Here is a 24,149-nt window from a genome sequence, read left to right as displayed (position 1 = left end):
ATACAAAAATAATAACTGAACAAAATATTTTAAACTAATAATTGTAAACAGATCTGGGGGGACAAAAGCAAGGGAGTAGGTTGGGAAGAACCAAATCACAAAATTTAGTTCTTAGTTCAGAATTGGCTTAAATGACTAATTTGTAAGGGGGACTTTGACTTACGGATACCAAATATATAGAGATTTTTCTCTGTCAGTATGAGCACATTTAAAAGGTGAACAGGATTAACAATAATGACCTGAGGCACCCACAAAAGGGACAGAGCTAGCAAAACATTTCTTGAGAATGTGTTGATGGGGTCTAAAATATGATCAAAGTCTGCTAGTGAGAGCGGGGACCTGTAGAATAAATCTCTGATATGCTAAAGTCTATAAACCCCCTGGAGGAAGAGCACTGATAGGAACAGAAGCCAGAGTGAAATCCATTCTGAGAATGTTTTGTCAGCAAGTTCTAATAGTAAGAACATCAACAAGGGATAGTGGTGATGAAAGAGGTAGGCAGGGGTCTCAGCTGGATCCTGGGATCCCAGGTGGGGCCCTGGGCTGTTAGCAGCCTCATCTTTTTGACATGCAAAAGGAAGCAAATCGGATCTGGATGTGGATAGAAGAGTATAAATCCCTAGTCCCAGGATGAGACATTGCAAGATTGGAACCACATTTTTAAATAAATGAAACTACCAGGGTGAAAGTCATATCAGCTGACAATAAACTAGGATAACATGCTGTGCTGAAAGAGAAAATGGAGAGTTTCTAATAACCAAATTATAAAATATATATATCTAGCTGGGGTAATAAAATGGAGGGGAAACATGAATATTTCACACCATGGTCGCCTCTGATGTAACTGTCAGCAGCACCTGCCAACAGACATGAGTGATGTGACCACAGCCTGGGGATGGGATGTGAAAACCTTGAAAAAGAATAATGATGTGGGTAAGGAGAGCTGGAAGCAGGTTTAGGTAGACAAAGAGCATGCCTACCATCAGGATTCTGCGAATCAGCATCTTTGGGGATGGTGTATAGATCATAGGTACTATTCTCTAAATTGCTGGCTCTCTGTAGGAGAAAAGGGAAATTAAAATGTTAGTGAGGAGCACCCAAGATACCAGTTTATTCTAACAGAGAAAACAGTTCCATTACACAGACAACAATATGAAACTATACTTTCTTCCCCCTTCACCCAGACAGTATTCAAATGTTGCCATATCTAAGAATTATAAAGCTCTTAGCTAACCAACTCAGCAATGATATTTTCTTTATCCTTTAAAGAGGCAGATTTTATCTGAATGAAAACCAAGATTGCCCTTTTCCACAAATCAAAAGCCTAAGATCCCTGACATTCTGGAGTCCCACCTGAATTATGCTTATTAACATAAAAAAGTTTGCTTGTGGCTCAAGCGGTAGCTCGCTCGCCTGGCATGCGTGCGGCCCGGGTTCGATCCTCAGCACCACATACAAAGATGTTGTGTCCGCCGAAAACTAAAAAATAAATATTAAAAAATTCTCTCTCTCTCTCTCTCTCTTTCTTTAAAAAAAAAAAAAAAAAGTTTGCTTGAGAGAAAAAAAAACACATTAAAAAAAAATGCCAGGAGAATATGGGAATTGCCATAAGAATATGGGACTGCTAGATATTAAGAGAATGACCAAGATTGGACACTAGAGGTTATATGGGAAAAGATGTTTTAATTCTTTTAAATTTGGCCACTGGGCACTGAAATTAGAATGGTCTTTTTTTCCTCCCTTTTTTCTTTTTGCAAATTGTATGACAAGAAAGGCTTTGATGGGGCTGGGGCTGTGGCTCAGTGGTAGAGCACTTGCCTCGCACATGTAAGGCACTAGGTTCGATCCTTGGCACCACATAAAAAATAAACAAAATGAAGTTATTGTGTTCATCTACAACTAAAAATATTATTTAAAAAAATAATATTTTATTTTTTAGTTGTAGATGGACACAGTATCTTTATTTTATTTTTATGTGGTGATGAGGATCGAACCCAGGGCTCGCACATGCTAGGCCAGCGATCTACCGCTGAGCCACAACCCCAGCCCTAAAAATATTCTTAAAAAAAAAAAAAAAGGCTTTGATTACTCTGAAGTCAACTTCATTGAAAAGAACCCCCTTCCAAAATCCATTTTCCCCCAAAGGGAGAGATCAATATAAGCATCTCCTTTGCATGGGATACAGCTGTAAACTATCTCTCCAATCACTTTCAGTAATCTGGGTCATTCATCTTGAGGCTTCATTAAGTTTAGATATTATATTAGCCTTATGAAAGATTCATGTTCACAAACCTTCAATTTCCTTATGACAACTGAAGCCTTTCTAGTTTATGCTTAGTTTGTGTTCACTTGTTAGCTCCTGCAAAATGACCATTAAATAGCTTTTAAGAAGACATTACAGTTTCACTCTGGGGATCAGAAAAATACCTAAGGAGAATTTAGGAGGAATCCATAGGTTACTTACTGTACACAACAGGACTGCATTTTCTGCTGGATTGTATGACATATTAAAAACTGGAAACTTGGACCCACTAGAGATATATATAGAAAAAGGAGAAAACAGAATAGGTATAAGAATAGAAGAAAGGAATTATCCTTTTGTTTTTAATTTATTCATTTATTTGGTTCTGGGAATTGAACCCAGGGATGCTTTACCATTGAGCTACATCCCCAGTCCTTTTTATTCTGGGACAGGGTCTTGCTAAGTTACTGAGGGTCTCGCTAAGTTGCAGAGGCTGACCCCAAACTTGCCATCCTTCTACCTCAGTCTCCAAGGTCATTAGGATTATAGGCATGTGCCACCACACCCAGCACTTCTTATCTTTTTTTAAAATTTTTTTTTTTTGTTTTAATTAGTTACACATGACAGTACAATGACATTGATATATCATACATCTGAATCAGAAGGGATATAATTTCTCATATTTCTGAGTGTACAGGTTGCAGAATCATATTGGTCATGCAGTCACATGTATACACATAGCAATAATGTCTGTTTCATTCTACTATCTTTATATACAAACTCATCACTTTTATAAATATAAATAAAAATTGAATTTTTTTCTCCTCCTTTTTGTAGGGCTTGGGAGCTCATTGCAAGCTCTAGTACAAGTCAAATTACTCAATAAAAGGTAGGGTCAGCACTCACTATGGTTCTGCTTGGGTACAAATTCCTACACATAATTGCAATGGACACCACAGAGTAACTTGATGTGATGTCTCTGGCTGGTTTCTCCTGTCCCTTGGATTGTTCTCATAAACCCATCTTTTTATTGTAGTGATGCTAGAGGGTGGTTATCAAACTCGCATGCCAATGTTTGCCACTATGAATGTTTCAGCATGCTGATGCAGCTGGCTTTCCAAAAGGACAGTTCCTTTTGCCAGGCATCCCAGAGGTTATCATATCTTCAGAATTAAGAGTTTCCGGAGACATATATTCTCGTTTAGAGTTGAGTACATTTTGCTGGAAAGCAAAGAAAGAGTTATGGAAAACTAAAACTCTTTTATAAACCTCCATTATGGTACTTACCGTGTACTATAATCATTTAGGTCTATTAAACCACTATGCTATGAGATCTCTCAAGGCAGATATGCTAAATAAAGGTTAAAAGGCCCATCTCCGGTCGGGCGTGGTGGTGGATGCCTGTAATGCCAGCAGCTCAGGAGGCTGAGGCAGGATTACTAGTTCAAAGCCAGCCTCTGCAACAGTGAGGCACTAAGCCACTCAGTGAGACCCTTTCTCTAAATAAAATATAAAAAATGACTAGGATGTGGCTCAGTGAGGAAGCACCCCTAGGTTCAATCCCTAGTACCTGCACCCACTAAAAAAGGCATGTCTCCAATTTGGGATACTCTCTATCATGAACATTTTCCTGGTTTACAAACTATAACAGTACAATTTCCTCCCCCCGCAGGGTCAATCAATAGCACTCTCAACAGAGAAATTCCCATTTTACTTCTGGTCACCTCCTTATTTGCCATGCTAGGGTTTAAACTGAGCAGGGTTATCCTTTGGGGATTTCATCTGTGATAGGAGGTGAGATCCAAAGGTCATTTAAAAGAAAGAGCCCTGTTTTGGGGCAATATATCACAGTGACTGATGAAAAGGTTTGTAAAAATAGAAACAAGTCAGATTTACCTCCTCAACTGCATTACAGCTACATCCTTAGAACTGTTGAAATCCAGCTGACGTAAGAATCGGTCCTTGACATAATGCAGCATGTTGCCATGAACAGCATAAGCTGGCCGTTCCCGTTCTAGCTTAAACACAATCATGCCACCATCGTGACCTGGGGGATAGGAAACAGTGAGAAAAGAATTAACTATAGGGGGAAAAAAAAAAAAAGCTGGCACAAGGAGATGCACAAGGATGATTATATATGTAAGCAAAAATTAAGACAAGACACCTGCTATGGTTTGGATGTGGTTTGTCCCTCAAGGATTCATGTGCGGGAAATTTGATCTTAGTGTGGCAGTGCTGAGGTGCTAGAATTTTAAAGAACAGAGCTTAATAGAATGTGACTAGGTCATTAGAAGGTGAACCCTCAGAAGGGATTAATGTAGTTGTCTCAGAACAGTGATTAGTTCCCTTGAGAGTAGGTTGTTATACTAAGAGAGTAAGCCTGGTCCCTAAATCTTCTCTGGCTTCTTTCTGGCAATGGGATCTCTCCTTGCCCACACTCCTGCCAGGATGGTGTCAGCCATGCTGTGACACAGCCAAGGAGTCATCACAAGAGGACAAAGAGTTGTGGCTGCCTAATCTTGGACTTTAGACCTCCAAAACTCTGAGCTAAATAAACCTCTTTTTAAAAATAAAATAAAATATCCAGTGTTAGGGATTTTGTTACAGCAACAGAAAAAACATTAATATAATACCTAAATGCATCTCTTATTTGCCTGAATTCTCACAATTCTTGAAATCTATTTTTTGGTTGTGGGGGGCTACTGGGGATTGAACCCAGGGTCACTTAAACACTGAGCTACATACCAGCCCTTTTTATTTTTTATTTTGAGACAGGGTATTGCTAAGTTGCTGAGGCTGGCTTTGAACTTGTGATCCTCCACAGCCTTAGCCTCCCAAGATGCTGATATTATAGGCATACACCACCACTCTCAGCCTTGAAATCTTTATTTAAATAATTCTCTGTGAATACTTTCTTAATACTAAATCACACTGCCACATTTAGACACATCCTTCTCTGTAAGTCCCTAAAACTTTTATAGACTTCATTATAGTACTTATCTCTATACTGTTAAATCTCTCACTTCCATTATACCATTAGTTCACTGAAGGCAAAAAAAAAAAAATTGCGATAATTTCTATCCTTTATCAGTCCCTAGCAAATAAAAAGAGCAAAGGTATTTGTTAAAAAATGAATGCTAGTGTTAAAGGCCTTTATGGTTCTGTTTTTTAAAATGTTTTGCTCTTACCATATTAGCATTGTCCATCCCTTAGAGAAATACTCTATTCTTATACTCTTAAGTGACATAAACCAGTGTCACTTCCCTGCCCAAAATCTTTCAATAGTTTTCCACTCACTCAGGATAAAAATCACCAAGTTCCAACCATGATTTATAAGATAATGCACACTCAGGCTGGGCGTGGTGGGACATGCCTGTAATTCTAGCAGCCTGGGAGGATGACGCAGAAGGATTTCGAGTTCAAGGCCGCCCTCAGCAACTTAGTAAGACCCTGTCTCTAAATAAAATATAAAAAGGGCTGGGATGTGGCTCAGTAGTTAAGTTCCCCTGATTTTAATCCCCGTACCAATAATAATAATAATAATGATGATGATGATGCACACTCTGGTGTGTCTCCCCTTGCTATTACTTAGCCCCTTGGCTCATCATAATTCTACTGATCTCTGATATTCTCTTAACATTCTAAGTACTTCTCTTTATTATCCTACTATATGTTCTTTGCATTTGCTCTTCCATTGTCTCATTCCTTTTCACTTTTCTAAACACTAAATATACAGTAGTGGTCCCCACATTTGTTCCTATTTATCATCCTCTCCTTAATTTTGATATTTTTCTTCAAAGCATCACTTTATATATTTACTATGTATGGTCTATCTCCCCTAACTACCAATAAAAGCTCTGTAAAGACAAAGGCTTTATTTTATGTACTGCTTTAACACTAGAACCCAGAACAGGGCCTACCACTTAATATGTATTTGTCAAACAAATAAATAAGCTTCTCAGCCTGAGATTCTAAGTGTCCTGTATTAGCCTCCTATGAGTTCCTAGGAGCTACTCAAAGAGAATGAGCTTTACCATTAAAGGAATCTTGGTAGAGAAAGAGCACTAAATACTACCACTCCAAGAAAAGGAGTAGTAGTATTTAGTGACTCTGAATTCTACTGTTGTGTTTACTAGAGACAAAGCTAATGAAGAATTACTTTCAAGTAATTTGAACTAAAGCAACAACAAAGAAGAGGAGGAGGAGGAGGAAGTGGTGGTGGTAGTAGTAGTAATAATAATAATGGCCCTTACCTGCTGCAAAGAGGTTAAGGTTGGGGTGGGCAGCTAAGACCCAGAAACGATCATGGTCCCTCCGGAATGTCTGAACCCCAGTCCTAGGAAAGCAAACAGTAGACAAAGAACATTAATTTCCTAGGAATCTTCAGCTGATCACATGCAAGAACAGTGAATGGTGAACCTGCAAGGCGATTTAAAAAGTAAATCAGGTGTGTATGATAAGTAAAGGCATATATCATATTAAAGTCTACGAATGAACAGAAAAGAGGAAACTTCAAACTGATCCTATTATTATCATTATTATTATTATTGGTGGTTCTGGGGATTGAACCCAGGTTCAATCCAACTGAGCTGTACCCCCCCACACCCTATTATTTTGATACTTCAATTCTCCCTATTCATCCTAAATATTTTTCTGTACTGTTTCATTTCATATTTCTTATTTCTGCTGCTAAAGAACTGGGGGGAAAGGAGAGAGAAAAATGCTCAAATTCAGAGGAGGAAAAGAATACACACAGAGATTTCTATTTGATAGAAAATTAATAAATGTCGATCTCTAGGTCTCTTCAAGTTTTTATAATTTATTATTTGATTTCTACACGTTAAAGATGATGAGAGAAAAAAAGGAACATTATAGTCTAATTTTCACTTTCTTTTGGTATGGAAATTGAACTCAGGGGTGATTTACCACCGAGCTACATCCCCAGTCCTTTTTTTAAATTTTATTTTCTGTAGTTGTAGATGGACAGAATGCCTTCATTTTATTTGTTTATTTTGATGTGGTGCTGAGGATCGAACCCAGTACTATCACTAAGCTATAGCGCCATCCTCATCCTCAGTCCTTTTTAAAATTTGTTTTGGGACAAGATTTCAAAAAGTTGCCCAGGCTGGCCTTGAACTTGCAATCCTCCTGCTTCAGCCTCCTGAGTTGTTGGAGTTATGTGTGCACCACTACACCCAAGTTCTAATCTAATTTTTAAAGGGAAAAAGTAAGAAAGAGAAAGGGGGCTATTCCCATTGGTTTGGTCACACAACATCAGTAAATCCCTTACCGCTTAGACATATCCCAGACTCGAATACTCTTGTCTTCTGAATTGCTGAGGATCAACTCTTGGCGAGGGTGGAAGACAGCACAAGACACGTTGTTGTAATGGCCCCGACAGGTGTCAACCTCCCATGCCTTTGATTCTGAAGGATGAAAGAGAATTAGGTTATTGCAATTCCCTATTACTATACAACAATCTTCTTAACCAAGTTCTAGGTACCACTACAAAATACTAAAATTAACTTCCAAAGGGGCAGTTTTTTTTTTCTTCTTCTTCCTTTTCCTTTGTTTCTTAAAATATTTTTTTAGTTGTAGATGGACACAGTATCTTTTTATTTATTTATTTTTTATGTGGTACTGAGGATCAAACCCAGGGCCTCATGCATGCAAGGCAAGTGCTCTACCACTGAGCTACAACCCAGGACCTTTCTTCCTTTTTTTAATTCCGTTGGTGCTGAGAATCAAACCCCAGGTCTTGCACATGTTCGGTATAAGCTGAGCTATACAACCAGCCTGAAAATATAGGGATTTTTTTCATTTGAGTCTTTTAATCTTTATGTCTCTGTCCTTTCATTCCAACCCTCCCAGCAATTATAAAACCTCTGTTCCATCATTCTTCAGGTTTTTTATCCTGTTTTATTTGTCCTGATAGCATTTGTCACTAGTTGCCATTTTAGAACAAATGTAAACTCCATGACAGAAGCTTTATTTATTTTTTGTGGTGCTGGGGTTTGAAACCATGGCCACGTGCATGCCAAGCAAGCCTTCTACCATTGACCATATAAAAAAAAGATGGAAGAAAAAGGGCAATGCCAATGTTCCCAGGATTAGCATAAGATAATAACCTAAAGTAGGAAGGCAGGTCAAAATACAGCAGATTAGCTACTTAGGTGTCTAACTGTTAATTACTACCCCTTTCCCCCTTTTTTCAGTACTAGAGATTGAATACAGGGCCTTGTGCATGCTAGACTAGTGGTCTACCACTATGCTGTAGCCCCAGTTCCCAGCAGTCAATTTCTTAAGACACGGTGATACTCTTCATTGTGGTTCACTCACCATTCATGCGCCAAATCTTCACTTGACGGTCATCTGCCCCAGATACAATAAGGGGCATAGTGGGGTGGAAGGCAGCCCAGTTTACTCCACGATCATGACCCTATTTAAAAAAAAAAAAAAATAGTTTTTTTCAAAACAGCTTTATAACTATCAGACAAAGCAAATCAATGAACCATGCTGGTAGTTGTAAAAGATGTCTCTAATTTACTCTTTATGTCAAAACTCAAGGGACTATGCCACTATGTAAGGTTTTGAACATTAGAATTACCAACCATGTCAACCTACCCAATATTATTCTAATCCTCAAGGGAATTTCCAAATATTTCTACCCCTAAATTCAGTTTCATTTAGGATATTTTTGCCTTGTTTTTTTTCTTTTTTTTTTTTAACCTACTATATCTTATTTCTCTAATTATTAACCTCAAGTATAAAAACCTGTTTTAGGTGGGTATAGAGGCACACACCTGTGATCCCAGCTGCTGGGAAGGCTGAGGTAGCAGGATTGCAAGTTTGCATCCAACCAGGGCAACTTAGCAAGACCCTGTCTCAAAATCAAATGGGGAAGAAAAAAAATAAGACTGGGGATGAAGCACAGTGGTATTAGGCAAGTGGCACTGCCAAAACTAAAAGCTATTTTATAACTTAATGCAGAAATTCTCAACATGTGGTCCAAAAACTTTTGGATTATTCCCAGGATTTCTTTAGAAATGTAAGATCAAAACTATTTTCATAATAAATACCAAGACTTCACTTTCTTTTCATTCTTATTGTGTAAGAATGAGTATAAAACTGAGTTTTGGGGAGGCTACATGACAGGCGATAATATCATTCTACCAGCAAATGAATGTGTGCTGACATAGTTCATGTTTTGTTTAATTTTCTGCAGTACTGAAGATTGAACCTAGGACCTCATACACACTAGGCAAGCACTCTACCTCTGAGTATACAGCCCAGCCCTTTTTAAAATTTTGAGATAAGGTCTCCCTAAATTGCTCAGGCTGAGCTCAAACTTGTGATGCTCATGCCTCAATCTCCTAAGTAGCTGGCATTACAGGAATGTGCCACCATGCCTGACTTTGTTCATGTTTTAAAAAGTTCTTGGTTTTAGGCTTGGGACATAGCTCATGGTAGAGCACATGGTTAGCATGAACAAGGCCCTGGTTTTAATCTCCAGTTTCAATTTCAAATATGGTTAAAACTGACAGATACAATCTACATATACAAAAATTCAGGTTCTCAATAAATTTTAAGAGTACAGAGATTCTCAAGACTAAAAAATTTAAGAACTGCTAATCTTAAGATATTCTATACCCTATTTATATAGTTGTACTCCATGCGTGATAGAAACATGGATAAGGTAGTTTTGATTCAAAAGAACTTTTGAGACATATCATGGTATGGTTAAAAGCAGCTGGGTTTTGAAGTCAGAGATATCCAAGTTAAAATCCTATTTTTTCTTTCATTTACTAGATACATATGAATTTCAGTAAACTCATTTCTCAAATATAAATTTTTTTCATTTTGTAAAATGAGGTTAATGATACCTAGCTTAGTGAACAACTGGGGGGTTAAATCAGATATTTTTTTATCTTAAAAGAGCTAGTTTACTTCCCTTATGCTTTTCTCTTTTCCCACAATGAATAGAAATTACTTACACGTGGTTTATAGTAATATTGATTACATTTATTTCTGCCACCTGCTTCCAGAAAGCTTGAGTGTAGACCTGCTTTGGGACAGGACAGTGATGGAGCTATGCTCAGCTTTCTTCCTCTCTCCCCACTGTATTTATAAGGCTACATGAAGTTTCATTTCCCTCTCAGTTTACTCACAATTCTACTTCCCATGCCTTAAACAGCACCTGACACTTGTACCAAAAAACAAATAAATATTTGTTCAAGGAATGAATAATGAATGAGATGCAGTGACCTTCCCCAGAGGAGAGCCCACACCCAGCCACTGGCAGCAGAGATAAGTACCTCTAGGACATGCTTCACCACTGCATCCGTAGTTCCAAATAGATCAACCCCAGTTATTCCTCTCACATCTGACTCCACCGCACCAGGAGACAAGTTTTTTTTCCTTAGACCTTCAATGGGGTAAGGATCGGGATGAAAGATGCAAACATAACATTATCAAAAAGAGCAGAGTACCAGAAGCAGAAAGGTACAGCAACAGACTAACATAAGAGAAAGGAAAAAGAAAGTTAAAGAGACAAGAGACTCAAGAGCTCCTATTTCTAAATATTTTGTTCAAAATTCTGAAGTTTATTCACTATCTCCTCTTCTCTTCCTTCAACATTCAAAAGGCCCACTACTGGTTTTCTTTCTAAAGGAAACTAACCCAAATTTCAGACACAGCTAACTTCAACAAATCTCACCTAAAGAGCTGTCACTTCAGATAATACCCACTTTCCAATTTTTTGGTACCAAGGATTGAACCCAGGGGTGCTTAACCACTGAGCCACATCCCAAACCCTTTTTATTTTTATTTTGAGACAGGGTCTATGGTATTGCTGAGGCTTCCCTCGAACTTGAGATCCTCCTGCCTCAGCCTCCCAAACCGCTGGGATTATAGGTGTATGCCATCATACCTAGCTTTCATTCTTCAATGTTCTCAAAATGTGGCCTCAAATGGTAAACATTCAATATTCACTTTTTTTTAATTGCATGAAATATATAACATTGTTTTTTCATCATCTCAAAATATTGTAAAGAAAAGTCATTTGGGGAGGCCACAGTTCAGTGTTTCTCAAACTGGAAGCTTGGAGGTAATTCATAAGGAAGTCCCAAATGAGTTATAGAAACAAACTAGATCTATTAAGCATAAAACAGCTATCTGATCTGAAAGAGACTAAAAATATGATCAAAAAGGTACTGTCTTGAAGAAAAAGTACTATGCAAAAAGTATACTCATACCTTCTACTTGACCCTGGAACAGGGCACAAGGTAATCAAAACTTTCCCATCACTTTTAAGTTCTTACTTAAAAGGCTGGTTATAGATTTGAATATATGTATTTTGCTATTAAAACTTTTGGAGGCTGGCCTCACTGGGAGAAATTAGCCCAAAATTTGAAAACAATAGGCAAAAGACACTAGGATAAGATACATTTTATTTGTAGAGGCATTTGTGCTCATCTACACCCATCCTTAAAAGCCATTTGTGCTATATCAGAATCAAAATAACAATAATACTCTCTTACACTTGAAAAGCACTTTTGATTTTCAACACACTCTTATATTACATGATTTGATTCTCATACCAACCCTTTGAGACAGACAAGCAGATATCAGTCTGTAGATGAGAAAACAGGATAAAAATCTCATCGTCTAAAGTATTTGGGGTGCAGGGAGTGGAAGATGAAATTACTTAGCACTCGCAAAATATAAAATCTTGAGTAATTTCAAGCCTAAAAACTTGGTATCAGTTGGAAAATATGAAAATTTAAGCTTAATTATGCTCATTGGTTTAAAACCATCTCTCCTCTATACTAGTGCACCTAAACTTCAGCACTGGAGAAGCAAGAGCTCATGGAGTTTTAATTATCTTGTCCCCCATCCCCAAGATGAGCATTGAGCCAACAGACATAGTCATCACAAAGATGCCTCCTTTCACTTATTTCATTCTTCCCTTTAATAGGATCTGTCAACTTTTTCTAATGAATCTGGTGTATGAGAAAGATTCAAAGACAGATACAAGACAGACAGCTGTGAGGAACTTCACCTCCAATAAACTTCAACAAACACATTAAAAGGAAAGCTGTATGACAGAATGGAAACCTTTGTTGCACTTGTGTATAATGATCCAGGAAAAGGGGAAGGGCAAAACAGACAGATGAATAGTGACAAGCAGTGAAAAGATACTTAGAAAAGAAATATTTAAGCCTTCGACAAGTCCCTCACTAGGACTGAACGACAGATGGAAAATTTCTACAGCAGCTACCCAAATCCAGAGGGAGAAGAGAACACTCTCAAAATGGACCAGTTTATGCACGCCTCCCAACAGGGACCAGGGGAAGCAGTAAGGAGAGAAGTGTGAGGACAGGATTTGGCAGCATATTAATACTTTTTTAGTAGTCTTTTCACTGAGCCTGAATTACATGAGCTTGACATGCAAAGGTGTAAGCATATTAAAATAATTTAACAGTCAGTTTACTTGGAAGCTCAAAGCTAAAAAGTAACCTGTCTTCACACTAGGCTGTAAATACATTACCTTTTAAACAAATGATTTTTGCCAGGTTAACACAAATGATTCGGACTATGCTAAGCTCAATTCTTATGGGAAACATTATCAAGAGACAGCTTCTCCTTTGAAGATTTTTACATTCTCTCAGTGCTTACCTACTAGCTCAGAGAGTGTCCCTTTCAAAAAGAGACATTTAAAATCATCAGAATTTTCACCAATTCTCTAAAATTTGGGGATATTCGTTCTCTGATTCAGAACTAACTTTTCCTTTTGTGAAATGTTAGCCCCGATCTCTAACAGGTCTGAAAGCTAATTTCTCTTCCTGTGTTCAGAATTATTTGAACCAAAGCAAAAAAGAGTTCTACTGAAAAGAGCATGCTGGTTTCTAGAAAAAAAAAAGTCAGTGCAAAAGTCTAACCCCAAAGCTCTTTCTACTTGGTTAAATACCTCTACTTTGGTTAACGGGTTATTGAAGAGAATAGTGAGTACAGAAAAAACACTTAGAAATAGTAAAGAAAACATTAACATTAGTATGTAAAGTTAGCACAAAATTCTCATTAACAGACATAAAAAATACAACAATTACAATATTATTACATAGTAATGCATGCAATTCACACATTCAAAAGCAAGTATAAACCCCACTGGGGTCATACTCTCCTTCTCTCCTCTGATCTAGGGCCCTTAATTTTGATGCAAACATGCTTTCTGCTTGCAAAAAGTGAAGAAAAGCATTTCTTGCCTAGGGCTTTCAATGATTACTAATGAGAATCCAATTACCTGATTGCCCCAAATTGCTTTAGGTAGACCACAGGGAACATGCTATCCTAGTATCAGATAGCATAAACAGTACTCTAGAGTGGAGCAGTCTAAGGCCCTTCTTAACTCAGTGTTCTGTGAAAGAAGCCTTACTGCTTAAAAGAATAAGTTCAGGTATGTAACAAATTAATTTCTTCATGATCCAGAATGGTATTAGCTGTATACCATTCCTAGGAGAACTGAGAACATAATCAAAGTACTTTCTGTAGCACTTAATTTTCTCAAAGAATTTGGGTTGGGAAAAACTATTCTAAATAAATGTCTCTGATCAGGTGGAATAGTGTGACCTTAGATCTAACCCCAGCAGGGCCCTATATCTTGAGATAGAGAGGGTACTTTGAATGTGTGCACAGTGAAAAACCATAGCTAAGTTACTGGAAAAATAGATGCTAAGTTCCCTGGTATTGGCAGTGAGGAGTGGGCACGGGCTTAAATGCCTGTACCTAGCTCCTCCTGCTGGCATGGCTGGTCACATCTGGGTGTACTTCATAAAGCCTTATCAGTCTGACGAAAAACTGCAATGGCAAAGCCCTAGAGGAAGGAGTACAACTGCCCTCTCTCCAATACAATCTTGTCTATACAAATCTCTTCTAATTCTAAGCCTTTGAAAATTGTCAAGACCTAGAGGGTCTGCTCTCCAATTGTTCCCCTCTTCTGTTGGCTTGTTTGAATGATGCATGAATCTTAAACAACTGCTACAGCAACATTCTAAATATTATATCCAGGAATTCAAATATTCAACTTGCTGTTCATCATTGGCTTGTAAAACAGCAAGTACCATTTTGCCCCAGCCCACCATGCTACAAGGAAGTTGGATAAAGTTATCACCTCAGCTATTCAATGCAGAAGGATGACTCCTTTATTACTATAAAGAATCAGGCAAAAATCTATAAGGGGGCCTCCTTTTCATAGATTGAAACACTATTTTGCAGTCCAGCCACTGACTTTTCAAAGAACTCAATCTCAAGAATTTTTAAGGCAATGAGTAAATAGAGCAAGCAATAATAAAATACAACTGAGAAGAGAACCTCAAATTTAGTCTCATTTTCCGATTCCAACACAAAGCTCTTCTTCCATCTATATCACAGGTATGGTCCTTTCTGAATTGAATTCTCTGGTTAGCAACTTCTTAGATTTCCTCTATACTGCACTAAACATTTAAATCCTTATGTCAAAATAATGATATGTTATCTATGAAAGGAGGAATTATTCCAAACATCCAAAATCTACTAATTATTTAATTTCACATCCTAGAAGTCTGCCTACTAACAGGTATTCTGGACCTAAAAGTCACCAATTCCCTCTGTCCCATGTTCTTTCCACGAAAAGAAATCTAATAGAGGACTCTTCCTTTTTCCAAATAAGGCAACAGAATCCAAGAGTCCTGTTCCCCTGCATTAATCTGCTTTCAAATTTCTTTTTATCAAAGATGTATTCTTTCTTTCTTTCTTTTTTTGGTGGTGGGAAGGGGGTGCTGGGGATTAAACCCAGGGCCTTGTACATCTGAGGCAAGCACTCTACCAACTGAGTTACCAATATCCCCAGCCTGTATTCTTTCTTACTGGAGTAGAAAGACTGATTCTTAATCAAATACCCCAAAGGAACATAAATTTTAACTAAAAATGGATATAACAAAAGTTAAGCCAGATACAGTGGCATGCACTTGTAATCCCAGCAACTCAGGAGGCTGAAGCAGGAGGATGACAATTCTGAGGCCAGCTTCAGCAACCTAGCAAGGTTCTAAGCAAGTAAGCAAAACTCTGTCTCAAAATAAAAAAGGGGGCTGGGATTGTAGCTCAGTGGCAGAGCACTTGCCTAGCACATGTGAGGCACTGGGTTCAATCCTCGGTACCACATAAAAAAATAAAATAAAGATATTAGAAAAAATAAAAAAGGGCTCGAGATATAGCTCAGTGGTAAAGTGCCCCTAGGTTAAATCCCTAGTACCAAAATAAATAAATAATAAAAGTTAAAATTTACTCAAATCAAATGAATTTTCCAGAGTAGCCACTTTTCATAGACAGATGCATCAAACAGAAACAATCAATAACCTCAGAAACAAAGGTGCTATCATATGGGACCAAAATATTCTAACTTTCCTTTTCTAAGCCAACTACCCTATTTTAAGCAATTGCAGTTTTGCGCCAGACACAATAAGGTTGTCCCCTGAATTGGGTAGCTCACCAGAAATATCCCAAACGCGCACAGTCTGGTCCAGGCTGGCTGATACAACCAGGTCTTCTGAGGGATGGAACTGAGCACACATTACATAATGGTTGTGCCCCGTTAACACACTGCAAGGGAAAGAAAAAAGACAATACTAAGTTAGAGGTGGAAATCAATAGATTCCTAAGCTAAATATCTTTTCCCATATTCAATAAATACTCATCCAATTATACTTTAATGGAGGAAAAGGCTAGTAATTGTAACAATTCTGAACTAAAAAGAATAATCAAGGTCATGTGTTTTAACAGCTTTCTTCTTGACTCTTAACACTTTTAAATATTACTAATGTCAAAAGAACTGAGATTACATAGCTTTCCTCTCAGACTAAAGACACATTAAGATATGAAAATAAATGAAATTTCAGTAATTCATACTAGGAATTATCTGATATATTTTAGTAGGATTGCCTTAAAATACATCATTTTAAACACTCCTTATTTCTTCACATAGAATTCTATGAAAGCTTTATCTTCAAATACAAAGTAAAACTTATTGTCTAGACCCTAACTTGAGTTTTATGGAAACAGAATTGAAAAGCAAATAAAATTCTTGTTCTAAAAGTCTAGCTTTACGACTTCTGTGAAGAAATTATCAGTAAATCCAGATTTACACATTACTAATGAGACTGTCTCCATATTTATTATTTTATACTTAAAAGCATCCTACAAACCATCAGTAATTAGCCAGCAAATGTGGTACACTTGCAAAGGACAAACATTGTTCTGAAATACAAGCTGATTATGAAAAACTGGGAAGAATTAAGACTCTGTTGGAGGCTTTTGCCTCCTGCTTTACCAGACACAGGTTCTAGATTGCCAGTTCCACACTCGGATGGTCTGATCATCTGAGGCACTCAGAATCCAAGGATATTCCTGAAAGATTTCAGACAAAGGCTCTCAACATTAAACAAACTTGTTCTGTCAGGCTCCTGTAACTATTTTTCTCTTTTTGGGGAGCATACTGTTGCCTATCACTTCAACTATTAGCAAAGGAACTGCTGTTTCTGGTTTCAGGCCAACTATGTTCTCCCACCAATCTACCAATTTTTCATTTTCACCTAGAAGAGTTAAAATTAGATGCCAGATATAGGCATAATAAACTTTCAGAGGCACATGGCATAATACATATTTACATTTACAAGTGTATATTTATATTTAGGTAGCTGATTTTGCAAATTAAGATCCACTGAAAGAGCCTTCTGGTTACTCTAGGATGAGAATACTGTTTTATAATCTGAAATCTCCTGGTTAGAGCATCCAGTTTCCCCAAAATTGCCAAGGCTCAGTAAGCAAAACAGCAAATAATATACAAAGACAATCTGGCACTGGGTACAATGGTGCACACCTATAATCCCAGCGACTTGGAAGACTAAGGCAGGAGGATCGTAAGTTCAAAGCCAGCTTAAGCAACTTAGTGAAGCCCTAAGCAAATTTTGAGACCCTGTCTCAAAAATGAAGAGGAAATGTGCTCAGTGGTTAAGTACCCCTGGGTTAAACCCCCAATACAAAAAAGAGAAAAAGAAAAAGACAAATTGGCTTTTTTTGAGTCTTTAAAATTGTTGAGAATAAGAAGTATTTCTTATTCACAGTTATGTCTCCAGAGTTTAGCACAGGACTTAACAAATTACATAAACATTTACTGAACTAGAGGAAAAAAAAAAAAAAAACCAAGGTTTTTCACAACACATTCCAGGCAAGGGTCTTGAGAAAGTACTTTATGGTAATGACAAGTAACTTCTACCTATAAATTATCTTACTGAATAATTATCATCCCCAGATGTTCCCGGTGCAATTTTCTCATTGTCTCCTATTCTATCCTAAGTTTTAAGTTTTTAAAAAGGAAATAAAGTAATGACTGGGGCTGTAGCTCGTAGATCACTTGCCTTACATGCATGAGGCACTAGGTTTGAATCTCAGCACCACATAAAATAAATATTAAAAAAAAGGAAATAAAGTGTACTTAATCTGTATATACTTGTTTATTTCATTATATTCTAAATAATTTAAGAGATTTAGTTTACCGGAGTCAAAAAATAGAAACAGTGGGCTGGGATTGTGAATCAGGGGCAGAGCGCTTGCCTCCAGCATGTGAGGAACTGTGTTCAATCCTCTGCATTACATTAAAAAAATAAAGACTGTGCCCATGTATAAATTTAAAAAAAAAAAAACAGAAAAAGTTAATTCTACTAGCAGAGAGTTATAGGATGACCTAGCCAGGCTGAGAGTAGATTAAGAGGCTCGAAGTCTCTAATCTGTAATCCCCTGTTTAAATCTACGATACCTAACAGTTCAAAGAAGGCAGTAAACCTGGTTAAGTGAATAGGTAAAAGAGAGAAGCCTATGATTGTTAACACTTCAAAGTGCCATCTTTGCCTGACCTTCTTTCCAGGCATACCTATTACTTACTAAGAATACCCCACATGAGATTAATCTGCAAACTTTGGTTTGCTAGCACAGCAAACTTGAAATAAAATCCCTATTTTTCCCTACAAAGAAACAACGAGGGGCTGGGGATGTCACTCAGTGGTAAAGCACTTGCCTAGCATGTGTGAAGCACTGCGTTCGATTCTCAGCACCACATAAAAATTAAAAAATAATTAAAAGAAACCAATGACTTCCTCAAAGAATCCATCAAATCCAATTAAATTCAGAAATAAACACAAGTGATTTCTTTTACAGTAGGAAACAACGCAGAAAAAAACACCCAAAGATCCTAGAAGAGCCACACAAATAATATAATTCTTTTATCAAAGCACACGTTCTTAGAATCCAGTAGAAGAGTATGGGTAAACTATAGAATGCTCCATAACTAGAGGCATCATGGCTACTTACATGATGAAAAAACGTGGTGCGAATATAATCCAAGTGTCCAAGCAATGTGAAGAGACAGCGCCGAAGTTTGTAATTCCAAACCTGCGAAGACAAATATATCTACCTAAGGAAAAGGATGTAAGGGTCTTGAAGCCAGATACAGAGATGCACACCTGTAATCCTAGCTACTCAAGAGGCTTAGGCAGGAGGATCTCAAGTTTGAGGTCAGCCTGGACAACTTAACAAGACCTTGTTTCAAGATAAAATAAAAAAACAGGCCGGGGATATAGCTCAGTGGTAGAGCGCCGGCCTAGCATGTCAAGGTCCAGTGTTTGATCCCCAGTACCACACACCAAAAAAAAAGATATTCCTGGAAATTGAGGAGTGAGGATCTTGGGTTGGCATTTCTAAATAGGTGGGAAACTTGACAAGGAGTCCTATTTTAAATCAGAGGATGAAAATATAGGTCAGCTAAACAATGTGAGGGAGGAAGGTATGTGTGGGAGTGCTGGGTTAGGGAAAGCTAAAAATAAAATTATGAAAAGGGGACTAGGGATATAGCTCAGTGGTAGAATGTTTTGCCTAGTTTGCACAAGGCTCTGGGTTCAATCCCCTAGCACTGCAAAAACAATCAAGCTACAGAAATGTCTTCCTTTCTTTGGGGAGAAACTTGTTCTTTTCTTTTTTTTGAGACAATGTCTTGCTATGTTGCCCTGGCCTCAAACTCCTAGGTGCAAATGATCCTTTTGCCTTAGCCTCCCCAGTAGCTAGAACCTGTAGAGGCCATTTATATAAATTATAGTTTGTTGGAGCCATTAAGGCAGGGAACCCATTCTTTCAGGATCCTGGGTGAAAATCCCCAGGTTCGAGAATGCCTGGATCATGCAGGCCCATCTTAGCTCACAGCCTTAGGATCAAACAGCCTCCCCAAGAAACAAGATCCCCGGCTACACTGACACCTTATACCTTGATAAAGCAAGCAAGGGCTTTTTCTTTGTTAGAAATCAGACCCTTATGGTCAGCTCAACTGGTCATACCCCTGCTTTAAAAATATTCTTGCCTTTTTGTCTTTATTTTCTGATATATTACTTTCATAGCTTTTATTTCACAGCCAGCCCATCCCTCGGATGAGTACCCATTCCCTCACACATGTGGAATGTGAGTGAGCTGGGACTAGCCCATGGCATGCACAACTGTGCCTGGCTTGAGAAATCATTTTAATAATAGGAAACTACTCATTCAGTTAACTTGACACTTCTTCTTTCTACGGGTATAATTATGTTCTCATCTTAAACACAGGCCCTTGGTACTTCACCTATCACTTTCAAAAAGTAGATTTATGATTCCAAAGGAAAGAGTAATATAATACACAGCATCACCTTGACTCCTAATTTGAGGGCAAATGATGCCCATACGTTTGGAATCTGTACTCACCTATCATACTTATAAACTCGAACTCATTAATATGAAAATACTATATGGCTCAGTGAGGCTGAAGCCCCCAGTACTGCCAACCAACCAACCAACCAACTCATTTTAGGAAAAGACCTGTTTTCTTAAATGACAGTCTTTTCTTTCTTAAATTATAAGAAACCAAGTTAACCATTTTTTTTTTTGGTAGTACTAAGTATTGAACCCAGGACCTCACACATGCTAGGCAAGTACTACTCTATTACTGATCCACCCATCCAGCTACCATTTTTGATGCATTTTGAGACAGAGTCTCATCAAGTCACCCACGTTGGCCTTGAATTTGCAAAATTCCTGTTCAACCTCCTGAGTAGCTGGAATTACAGGCATATGCACTGTGCCCAGATCTAATTTTTTGCATTGCTTGAATTGAACCCAAAGTCTTTTTTTTTCTCAAATATTTATTTTTTAGGTGTAGCTGGACACATGCCTTCATTTTATTTGCTTATTTTTATTTGGTGCTGAGGATTGAACCCAGAGCCTCACCCGTGCTAGGTGGGCACTCAAGCTCTAAGCTATAACCCCAGCAGCCCCTGAACCCAAAGTCTTCTGCATGCTAGGCAAGCACTTTACTATTGAGCTATACCTGTAGTTCCCCAAGTTAAGAAATTTTCTTTTTTTTGGTACTGTGCTGCCCACCGGGGTTACTTAACCACTAAGCTACATCCCCAGCCCTTTTTATTTTTTTATTTTGAGATAGGGTCTCACTAAGTTGTTTAGGGCCTCACTAAGTTGCTGAGGCTGGCTCAAACTTGCAGTCCTCCTGCCTTAACCTCCAGAGCCCCTGGGATTACAGGCACGCACCACCACATCCAGCTCAGGATCAATCATGATACTCAGTGTTCATCACTATAAATAACAAATACTTTATTTAGAAATGTTATAATGAGGTAATATTCTTAAGGGTCTTTGGAGCTCTCAGCTGGAATGAACTTCCACTAACTAACCCTAGGATTTAGTGCCTAAATATAGAAATGGAAAGAACAATGTTTCCCATAATTCTAATACCACTTTTCTCCATGGGTATCTGTCATTTTTCCTCATCACCTAAGTTCTGCTATATAATCTACAATGCATAACTTCTGAAGTAGCTTATGAAAAACACTTTTTTTTAATGAAAATTTAACTCACATGGTTGGATATAATTAGATGTAATGAAAATGACTTATGGAGGTAAATAAAGACAATTTTGATTGATTGATTGGTTTTGTACTGGGAATTGAACGCAGTTCAGGGGTGCTTTACCACTCAGTTATATCCCCAGTCCTTTTTTATTTTGAGACAGGGTATTCTAAATTGCTGAAATAGTAAAAATTTACTTACATTATTTCTAAGTGTGTTATTTATAGTGATGAACACTGAGTATCAAGACTGGTCCCGAGCTGGATGTGGTGGCACATGCTTGTAATCCCAGTGACTTAGGAGGCTAAGGCAGGAGGACTGTGGGTTCAAACCAGCCTCAGCAACTTAGCAAGAACATGTCTCAAAATAAAAAATAAAAAGGGATGGGGATGTGGCTCAGTGGCTGAGCGGCTGGATTCAATCTCTGGTATCAAAAAAAAAAAAAAAAAGAATAAATGTTCCTTGAGAACAGAAGCCAGTTCTGAATTCCCCAAAAAGAAATATATCTGGTACACAGTAAGGATTCAATAAGCATTTACTGGATAAATGCTCTGGATGTTGTTAAAAGCCTAATTCTGCATAAGTGAGTTGTTCTGACTTTCAGAAATTCTCAAACATTCCCACATCCTTCTGTCTATTATTCCCAGTCATGACAGATCCTTGGTACCTTAATCTTATAATCATCTCCGCCAGAGACAAACAGTGGCTGCTGCTTATGGAAGTCAATGCCTCGTACTGGACCTGGGGAAGAAGGCAGGCAACAATGTTAGAGAGTTGTTCTTTTTTTATTGGTTCTTTTTAGTTATATGTAATAGTAGAATCCATTTTGACATAATTATACAAGCATGGAATATATCTTATTCTAATTTAGACCCCAGTACTTCTCCTTTCCCCTCCTCCTGCTCCCTTTCCTCTATCCATCTTTCTGCCATTACCCATAGTTATTATTTATTAAAATTAATTTCTTGTGGATGTACATGATGGTGAGATTCATTATGGTACATTCATCTATGTACACAGGAAAGTTATGTCAGATTCATTCCACTGTCCTTCCTTTTCCTAATACCTCATCTTTCCTTCATTCCCCTTTGTCTAATACACGGAACTTCTATTCTTCCCTGCCCCCCACCCTCACTGTGGGTGAGCTTCCAAATATTGGAGAAAACATTTGACCTTTGGTTTTATAGGATTGGCTTATTTCACTTAGCATGATAGTCTCCAGATCCATCCACTTACCAGCAAATGCCATAATCTCATCTTCTTTATGGCTGAGTAATATGCCATCATGTACATATACCACAATTTCTTTATCCTTCCGTCTGTCAAAGGGCACCTAGGTTGGTTCCATAGCTTAACTATTATGAATTGTGCTATTATAAACATTGGTGTGGCTGTGTCATTGTAGTATGCTGATTTTAAATCCTTTGGATATATACCAAGGAGTGGGAAAACTGGGTCAAATGGTGGTTCCTTTCCTAGTTTTTTGAGGCATCTCCATACTCCTTTCCAGAGTGGTTGTACCGGTTTGCTGTTCTAACGACAATGTATGAGTGTACCCTTTCCCTGCATCCTCACCCACATTTACTGTTACTTGTATTATTGATTATTGCCATTCTGACTGGAGTGAGATGGAATCTAAGTGTAGTTTTAATTTCCATTTAACTAATTGCAAGAGATGCTAAACATCTCATTTTAGAGAGCTGCTCTTTCAAATCTCTACAATGATTCCTATTTGGAATTTTTCAGTTCTATCTATTCCACATCCTTTAATCCTAAAGGAACCTATATCAATCAAGGCTTAAACTACTCCAGGGGATAGGGAGAGGGAGCATGGAAGGAATAGCCGAACTCCAGATAGGGCAGAGGGGTGGAGGGGAAGGGAAGGGGCATGGGGTTATGAATGATGGTGGAATGTGATGATCATTATTATCCAAAGTACATGCATGAAGACACGAATTGGTGTGAATATACTTTATATACAACCAGAGACATGAAATGTTGTGCTCTATATGTATAATAAGAATTGTAATGCATTCCGCTGTCATATATAAATTTAGAAAAAAGTAAACAAATAAATAAAGAAACAAACTACTCTAGGAGGCAATAAATACCTTATCTTTTTAATTTCCCTCTAGAAACTGACTTACCATCATGCTCATCAAACTTGTCAATAAGGGTACACATCCGATAGTCCCATAACTGAATGACCCCATTGTGCAAACTGGTCAGGATCCAGGGTCTTTTGGGATGAAAACTGAGGCCTGTGGGGAAATAATGGACCGAGCTAAGTAAGGCCCACAATGCTATTTCCTGACAATTCTGATAAGAAAAAGGAACAGTTAGATTAATCATAGGTTTGTTCATTCATTCCACATCCTTGATGACATACTGGATGACAAAGGCTTCAAATCTTATATTGTCAGGTGCTGGACTTTTGTTATATTCCTTTAAATATTGTTGGGCAACTTTTTTCTAGGATTCTGTTAAGTTACTTGGATTATTCGATTGCTTTGAGATTTGACTTTAAGTTTCATTACAGTAAGTCCATAGCAGTCTTTAATCTAGGCTCTAATTTGGAAACACATTAAGGTAATACCCATCTGATGACTCTATATAATAAATACTCTGTAATATCAGGAAGCCTTTGCATTCTGGCTCGAAGGAACACAAACTATTCCCAGCCCTGTGTGAGCTCCAGGGGTTGCTCTACCTTCATTTCAACAGTTCTTTTCTAAGTTTTGGATAGTTCTCTCATTTACAAGTGCAGATCAGTACTCAGAAAAAGGCCTAATGGAACCACTTGCAGATCTCTAGTGTTCTCTCTGTGCAGCTCCCTCTTAATATTCTGCCCAGCAAATTTTAGCCATATTTGCTTCCTCATATTTTAAACTGTCTCCTCAGGGAGTTTCACAGTGTTCTTCCTCCTCCTTTCTCTGCA

At 37.9% G+C, this 24,149-nt stretch overlaps 1 protein-coding gene across 2 annotated transcripts in view; it reads right to left on the bottom strand.

Moving 5' to 3' along the window:
• Copa (COPI coat complex subunit alpha) overlaps positions 1–24,149 on the bottom strand; it is a 44,666-nt gene that overhangs the window by 17,520 nt on the left and 2,997 nt on the right. For both annotated transcript variants that reach the window (XM_071618259.1, XM_027950732.2), the window contains exons 2-13: positions 23,359–23,472; positions 21,879–21,952; positions 18,641–18,721; positions 16,605–16,681; positions 15,768–15,877; positions 10,558–10,667; positions 8,582–8,681; positions 7,533–7,668; positions 6,496–6,578; positions 4,139–4,289; positions 2,465–2,531; positions 981–1,056 (exon numbers count right to left, since the gene is read on the bottom strand). In XM_071618259.1, coding sequence (XP_071474360.1) covers positions 981–1,056; positions 2,465–2,531; positions 4,139–4,289; positions 6,496–6,578; positions 7,533–7,668; positions 8,582–8,681; positions 10,558–10,667; positions 15,768–15,877; positions 16,605–16,681; positions 18,641–18,721; positions 21,879–21,952; positions 23,359–23,472 — 1,179 coding nt within the window. The remainder of the gene's footprint in view (positions 1–980; positions 1,057–2,464; positions 2,532–4,138; positions 4,290–6,495; positions 6,579–7,532; positions 7,669–8,581; positions 8,682–10,557; positions 10,668–15,767; positions 15,878–16,604; positions 16,682–18,640; positions 18,722–21,878; positions 21,953–23,358; positions 23,473–24,149) is intronic.

This window comes from Marmota flaviventris, chromosome 10 (assembly GCF_047511675.1).
Source record: "Marmota flaviventris isolate mMarFla1 chromosome 10, mMarFla1.hap1, whole genome shotgun sequence".
Taxonomy (NCBI): domain Eukaryota; kingdom Metazoa; phylum Chordata; class Mammalia; order Rodentia; family Sciuridae; genus Marmota; species Marmota flaviventris.
This window is presented reverse-complemented; position numbering and strand designations above follow the sequence as displayed.